This window comes from Homalodisca vitripennis, chromosome 3, assembly GCF_021130785.1.
Source record: "Homalodisca vitripennis isolate AUS2020 chromosome 3, UT_GWSS_2.1, whole genome shotgun sequence".
NCBI lineage: Eukaryota > Metazoa > Arthropoda > Insecta > Hemiptera > Cicadellidae > Homalodisca > Homalodisca vitripennis.
The window spans coordinates 78,346,550-78,354,495 of NC_060209.1; the positions used below are offsets into that span (position 1 = coordinate 78,346,550).

At 33.6% G+C, this 7,946-nt stretch overlaps 1 protein-coding gene across 1 annotated transcript; it reads right to left on the reverse strand.

Moving 5' to 3' along the window:
• Positions 1–3,079: 3,079 nt before the first annotated feature.
• On the reverse strand, positions 3,080–4,654 carry LOC124358668 (PR domain zinc finger protein 8). The gene is given in 2 exon segments (XM_046810971.1): positions 3,080–4,584; positions 4,586–4,654. Coding segments are annotated over 2 exon segments (1,362 nt in total). The 3' UTR covers positions 3,080–3,291.
• Positions 4,655–7,946: the final 3,292 nt, after the last annotated feature.

The following is a 7,946-nucleotide window of genomic DNA, read 5'->3' on the forward strand; positions in this document are numbered from 1 at the left end:
CAATAAGTCCTTAAAATACTAGTTTTTTTGGTTTTTTATTTCCCAATATCTTTTTTCAGTTCTATAAAATCTTTTCCAACGTTTTAAGTCATCCAAAAAATACGATTTCGGAATTTGTTCAAAATAAGCCTTTGTTTGCTTAATAACCTCCTCGTTTAAAGTAAAGTGTTGTCCCCCAAGGCATTTCTTTTCAAATTAGGAAACAGGAAAACGTTACTGGGGGCCAAATCTGGCTAATACGGTGGATTTTGCAACGATTCGGAATTCAATTCAGCCATTTTGGCCGCTGACCACACGATTGGTCTCGTTGTCCTCGGTTCGGTTAGCAAACGCTGCACCCATTGCACGGAAATTTAACTTAATAATAATGTTTCGTGCAAAATTGAATCGACTGCACCTTGTGATATCCCTGTAGCTTTCGCGCACTTTAATTCGTTGATATATAATTTCAAGAGTAGATACTTCCACTGGTATTCCTGATTGATGTTCATCATTTGTAGATGGATGTCCACGTTTAAACTCGTTTACCTAATCATAACTATTGCAAACATAGGAGTGGATTTACCATGAACTGCGTTGAACTCAGATTTGATTTCTTTCGGCGTTAAGCCTTTCAAATAAAAAGGGTTTTATCATTTACTTCAATCGTCAATAGCAACGAAACTCACGATGGATCGAACTAAAATTTTTACAGTTGTCTAATCAAACATGCTACTTACAAACAAATTTTTTAAATCCAACGAGCGCCATGTCTATGATTTTCTAAGAACTGATTGAACGACCGTTGTAATTTCTGGGTTAATGTATTAATATGTAGGAACACCCTACACCATAAACCACATAACATGCTTCACTGATGTGAAATTGCAAAATATCAAGGCTATAGTTCATTTTATTCTTTAAATGTCCTGTGGAATAACAGACAGTTACACGATCCTCAAATAAAGTAAATCTCAAAAGATAACTTGTCCAGGTAATAAGTGATAGACTACAAAGACGCCCAGCCAAATCCCACAGTTGGACATGCACCGTCATAGAACTCATTACTCTCTAGGGTTTCATTCAAAGTGTTGTCTAGAATCGAAATCTTTCTCCACGTATCTTACGAATTGTTAACTTACATGTGTTACTATGTCACATGTTAAAATGTCATATAATTGCGCTTTTTTTACAAATTTTATTACAAAATTTATTTTGTGATTTTCTTGTTGCTATCTTAATTACTTCTAAGGCGAATGTAAAATCTTCGCTAACGCTCAACCAAAATCCACGGAGCGACGTGCACCATGATCAAACTCCCTGTTGCATATATAGAAGTACAAATTTTTGCAAAAATTCATATCCATATTCACTTTTAAGTTATCATGTGGACAAATCGACAAAAAAGAATAACGCCCCCTTCACTAAAGCTCAGTCAAAAGTAATATATAAAACTAATAATATGTCCAAGTTGTAACTATAAGGTATTACAGAGTAACTGTGTTCTTTTCAGAGTTTGAGGGATATGTCTTGAGTTCCAGAGAATTGACATTGAGATTGGAGAAGAAAGGAACCTGAAATGAGGAAGGGAGGATTAATTAGCATTTGAATAATTAGACAGAATCAGACTTCTTTGATTCAGCATATAGAACGCTATATCTCCTCATCACGCGAGTATAAACTCATGTATTTTAATTTTAGCAAAACTGTAAGGTGAAATTATAAAATTGTATAATACTTTCTGTTAGCGATTTAACTCGATATTCCCTGTCTAGAAATGAAGATTCATCTAATATATCAAGCCTATAAGTCAGTTCGTTTTAAGATATCGTGCAGACAGACATAGGCTACATACAGAAATAAAATGTCCCCAGCCTCTCGACTGATAGGGATTGGAATAGTAAAACCAGTTTAATCAGTTTTGCAATAAAACGACCAATGTAAAAATGTTCAAGCAAATGTATCGAGTGACACTTACCATTTGCTAGATTTGAATTACTACCTGACCCGAAAACCTCAGGAAATACTCAAGAGCTGTTCGGATTTAAAGCAAAGAATTGTAGGTATAATTTTTAACAAATGCTTTTGTATTCCCTCACTGTAGATTAATTTTGGTACTGTTTTTATAAATTAGATATAATTATTTTTATAATCAACTGTTTTATAATCAAATGAACTAAAACTAACCGATTGCTTGTAACCAAATTTAAATCTTATCAGGTCTATAAAGATGATTATTTCGGACATCTTCCACCGTTCGTTCATTGACAAAACATGTCTTTGTCTATAGCAAACATTCGGAAACAATCCTGTCATGTTCGCAAACCTTTCACAGTCAAAAACAAACCTTAATAACAGAATAATAGACCTACATTTTTACAGTAAGCTTCCAAACGTTTAAAATAAAAGTTTTAAAGATTAAATTCCATTTATAACAGAAAATGCTGATAAGTATGATTGGGTGTGTTATCATTAATAATTAAATTTATTAAACCAATGTCTTACGGAGAATAATTTAACCCCGTAATCTAGAAAAATAGCGATTTCCCAACAAATGGAATACAACAGAAAATTGATAAAGGGAAAAGTAATACAAATATAGTGTGACAATGAACATGGTGTACAATGTCGTCAAAGCTGGTCTTATTTGAAGACTTTCGATAAGGCGAGTACAGGTGGAACATTTTGTTGTTATTGTTTATTTTCTACCACTTCATTTTCACGTTGTTATTAAACTGTTTCTCTTGATTACGCTGTACACGTATTTCACCATTAAAGCATGCTTTAATTAAAAAGAGCAGAGAGAATTAATCTTCTTTCTTCATTATGGTGTTGGATTTCCTGCATGCAGATCTTTTTTTTGTTTACTTTCCTTTTAGGTTAGTAAATTTGAGTAATTTTAAATAAGTAAGGTTTTTTTAAAACCCTAATTTAAAATAAAGGTAAGGTTGAAAATATAAATCTATAAAATTCAATAACATTTATTCTCAGTTAACGCGAGAAACAACTAATTATACAATTATTTATGTTTATACATTTTTACAAATAAATATAATTATGAGTAGACCATACCGTGCGACAGAATTAACACAGTACATGTTTAAAAAATAGTTAACGACTTATAGACAAACTAAAACTAAATAACAAGACTTGTTTACATATTGCACTTTAACACTCATTTAAGGAAAGGTGGACTTTTCAGACAATTTAACATCAATATTGGGAATAGTGGTTGACAAGGCGGAGATCTAATGAGTGGTTCGAGGGGTCTGAAGAATTGTGGTTGAATGTAACATTGTTTGGTTGACGGTGTCACTTGTGTTGGGAGGCCAGCAGAGCCTGGTGACCCCGCCTCCTGCTCAGCTCCAGGACATCCTCGTCATCGTCGTTGTCACCCTCCTTGTCCTGGTGTGCCGTCATGTGCCGGGTCAGGTGGTGGCGCTCCCTGAACGTCTCGTTGCATACAGGACACCGCAGTTTGTCCTGATCTCGCCTTCTCCTCACAGCGTCTACAGCCACGTGTTCTCCTTTGTGGTGGGACCGCATGTGGTACACGAGGTCCGAAGTCATCCTGAAGGAGATTTTACACTTGGCGCAGACGTTCTGTGCGGGTAGCGTGAGCGCGGCTAGCGATGACGGGAGTAACGCAGCTGTCACGCTGGCTGCTGCAGTGAGTAGAGTGTGAGTAGGGACAGGTCCTGCAGCTGGAGGGAAGTTGGTGGGGAAGGGATAGGCAGAAACGGGGATACCACTGTAGGGCAGGTTGTCACCTTGGTACAGCATGGGGCGAAGCTTCTGCATGGACTCTGTTGCACCTTTATTCATGAAATTTCCTAAAAATCCATTGGGATCCATTGGAGAAGACGGTTTTCCCTCTTGTTTCTCCTTCGGTTGACCATAGAAAAATTGCGCGGAATTCACTGGTGGAAGACCCTTTCCTCCTGTGGCGAAGTAAGCCATGTTGGGGTTCAAGGACTTTGACGGTGGCAGGTAGTGGACTGGGGATCTGCTGCTGTTGTTCATCATAGGCGGACTAAGACTCTCCTGATAAGACATGTCCGGAGAAACTTCACCTCCAGATATTGTTGACGATACTGAAGATGGAGAAGCAGATTTGTTTGGGGCCCCACCGAAATCTACTTTTCCACTTTTCACTTTTGTAAACGCACTCTTAGCAAACTGCAAGCTTTGTTCTTCTTGTGTAATATCAATAATGGAATCCTTCGAGTCGGAATCCAACTTCTGGAAATCTTTAGGTGAGGGAATCAACAATCCTAAAGGTGAAGTTGGATTTGATGGGAAGTCACCAAAGTTTCCTCTACCACTTAGGAGCCTTTGTTGATTTAATGACCTAGAGATTTTTAACTCCTCAGCTTCAGCTGTGTTTGCGAATGTCATTTCAGGAGGAGAATATCTTGGCATCAGCGATGCTGACGTCACCAGTCTCAGCTGATGTTGTTGTTGCTGACGCTTTTTTGTTGTGAGGTCGTCAGGGGCCATCAGGAATGCCACATCGAAGCTTCTTTTAGCAGGTTTCTGAGGGGCAGATGGTATTTCTGTTATCGGGGATGGAGAGGAGTTCGTCGATCCCTTTTCAGGAGAAGGAACGCATGGACGGAATGAACGAAGGTGATGTCTCTGCCCGAAGACTTCGTTGGTGAATGTCCATCGTCATTCCGAATTTGCAGTAGACAATATCCTGAAACGTAAAATCAAACTTGAGTTTTTTGTAAAATGAGTGTAAACATTTCTAATTTTATTTAAATAAGTATGAGTCCTATATTTAATTTGCAAATGGATATTTACTAGAGGTCTTCTAAAATATTTTATTTAATTTTGTTAAGCTATAATATTTGTACATATTAATATTCTTTTGTAAAATTTGTCCTTAGTTTTAGCACTTTCAACATTATGTAACTCAAAATTGGTCAATATCTACCAATTTTTTAAATCCAAGTCAAACTTATTTTTACTTGTCAGAATTGTTCCTACATCCAGGAAATATATACTTATAAAACTACGATATATTCAATCGCACTATTTATGAATAAAACTAAAAGTCAACATCGTAAAGAACAAATGAAGATAAATTAATTTTATTCCGTATTAATATGTAAGAAAACTAAGAGTGATCTTTATAATCTTAAAATAAATTAAACATTATTTAATCCAGTTTCTAATTAAATTTTATTGATATCTTATTGATGGCGTAGACAATGTGGTCAGTATAGTTGTGAACGTTGATAAAACAAAGGACTAGTGTTATATTTAATAATCAAGTTTGTCATTAATTACAGATAAGATAAATATTTTAAGTTTCAAAACATTTGCGCGATAAGGTTTCATAGCGAGCATTTCATGTGTAGGGCTTAGTAATGATATCTCGTACTTTTTTTGTCAATTTGTGATAATGATTGATAATAAATGTTAAAATATGATTTTAAATAACCCATCAGTAACCTAGCAAAAGTTTTTAAACAAGGTTTTAACCAACAAGATACCATAGATAGTTTTTATATATAGGAAAGTAAGGAGGTAACCTTCATATAATCATGATTATAAGGAGGAGTACGCCACGCCACGTGACGCGTAACAGGCTTAGCTGAAGTTGCATGTAACATTTCGAGCCTATTGCAGATTTTATTAGGCTACATGTTTTACCATGCCGCATATTAAAATCTCACATGATTGCAGGCCTACTAAAATTTACAAATGTATGTATTCTGCGATTTTCTCTTTGCCATCACAGTTACCCGTATTACCAATTTAGAAAATATTCACATTCTTGTTTATGTATAAATGAAGTTTCATGCCAAAGTTTAAGTTTACAGGTTGGTTATATCTTGAGATATCGCACGGATAGACAGACAGACAGAGGTGAAGTTTTTCCTGCCCCTAAATTGATACACACTGCATGTTAATGCGGAAGATTTGAGGCTAACACATGGTGTCAGATTCCTTATTAAAATATTCACGGTACCGATATTATGACGCAATATTGTAGGGAATATTGTAGAAATAAACTAAATTACTTCTGTTTTTCTAATTTTGTTTATAAAAACAGCATACTAAGTGGCTACGTCCTGAACAGATGTATGTTATCGCGGGTTAAACACCAAAAAAGAAAAAAGGACAAGAAATCTGCTCAAAACCTTAAAGATAAACACGTTATTTAAAAATAAAAAATAAACACTTGACAGTGGGAAAACTTTATTATTTATTTTATATTACAGTAATTTTAGTACGTATTATATGGTTTTTAGAAATAAAGTTTCCAATATAAAAAATGTTTACTGTCAATTCAGTCAAACTCATATTTCCACCACTCGACCACAACTGAATTAATATCTTGGCTTGATCAAAGATAAAACGAATATCGAACACAAATCAAAGTACTTTAACATCTCCACGAAACTTAATAATATTTATTATTTGTTTTATAAACATTTATACGTATTTTTAACAAAATAATGTAATATTTGTATTAACATTTTCTAGTGGAAGTTTATAGCTGTTTAGAAAATAACGGAAGCTGTTTATCTAAAACAGTCCGTGTGAAATAAAAATTGTCTAAATAAAAAAGTACAAATTAAGCTAGCGTATATTCAATAGCGATATATTTTTAATAACTGTATGTTATTAAATTTAATGTCGAGCAATATCATGTATAGAAATATATATATAATATATATATATATATATATATATATATATATATATATATATATATATATAAAACAATGATGGTAGAATGCCAGAACATAAAGTAAATGATAACACTGAATCATTGCGCAGAATAATTCAAATTTAACAAAAAATATTACTTCATGAAGAAATTTGGGAAATTATAAATATAAAGAGGTACTAGTGTTGGTCAAATTTATAATAGTATACTTTAGAAAATTATGAATTTTAAACCATTATGCGTCTTTTAATAGGGGGTTTTTAAAACACTACAGTATATTTAAATACTGACATTTTGAGTTTAACTTTTTAATTAAAAGATATCCCATAATTGCCAGCTAATGAGATAAGTAAAAGAACGGTAACTACCATGTCGAGGGGCACGGGTTAAACATAACCCTCACGCAACCGTACGTAACAGTGTCATCAGTTTAAATCCATTCAGTTAATAATAACGACCTCCCCTCAGTTGAACCCCCCGTGTAGGGCAGCAGCCCGCTTCTGTTCTAATGGTCGCTCCCTTTAGATATTGTAGCAGACTTTCAATGATACAAAGTGCAACATTGATTCTACTCGTGTCGTTTTGCATTTACACTTTTATTTTGCTACAGAAATTAACAGACTTAAAAGAATGCGTTTACTGCAAAACCATTGCTAAATATAAGGGCTTAAACATAGGTAAAGGGCTTAATTATAATGTAAGATTAAGATCTTCAATAAAAACATCTTTTAACATTTTGGGCTATAAAATTCCATTCAGTATTTCAGACTTGAATTGAAATCTGGTTCAAGATTTGCTTGAAACTTCTTTGTATACACAGTAAATATCAAACACAAGTATAAATATTACAGACTCCGCAATAGCGCTGTTGAGAATGGAGCAAATTCCATAAATAGTCTACCTTCCAACTGTTGCTTGACACTAGAAGTATCAAAAGTTACATTTTAGTACAATTAGTTTCCAAAATGCATTACTTCATGATTAAATTATAAAAAAGTTATAAAGGTTTATAATTACATTATTTTCTTAAATAGAGAATTTATTACTTTTCATGCAATACCGTTTTCAAAGTTTAATACTTAAAATATAGTTCAATGAAATACGAATTAATTTGTAATGAAAGACCAATAAATATACTGTAAAACATTTTTATTATATAACACTAGTAATTTTCTTTATTTAAAGTTTTATAAATTCTGAAATATTTTTATTTTAAATTAATATACAAACTATAAATTCATTGAGTAGAACGAAATGTGAGTCATAGTGAGTTGAGTGAATG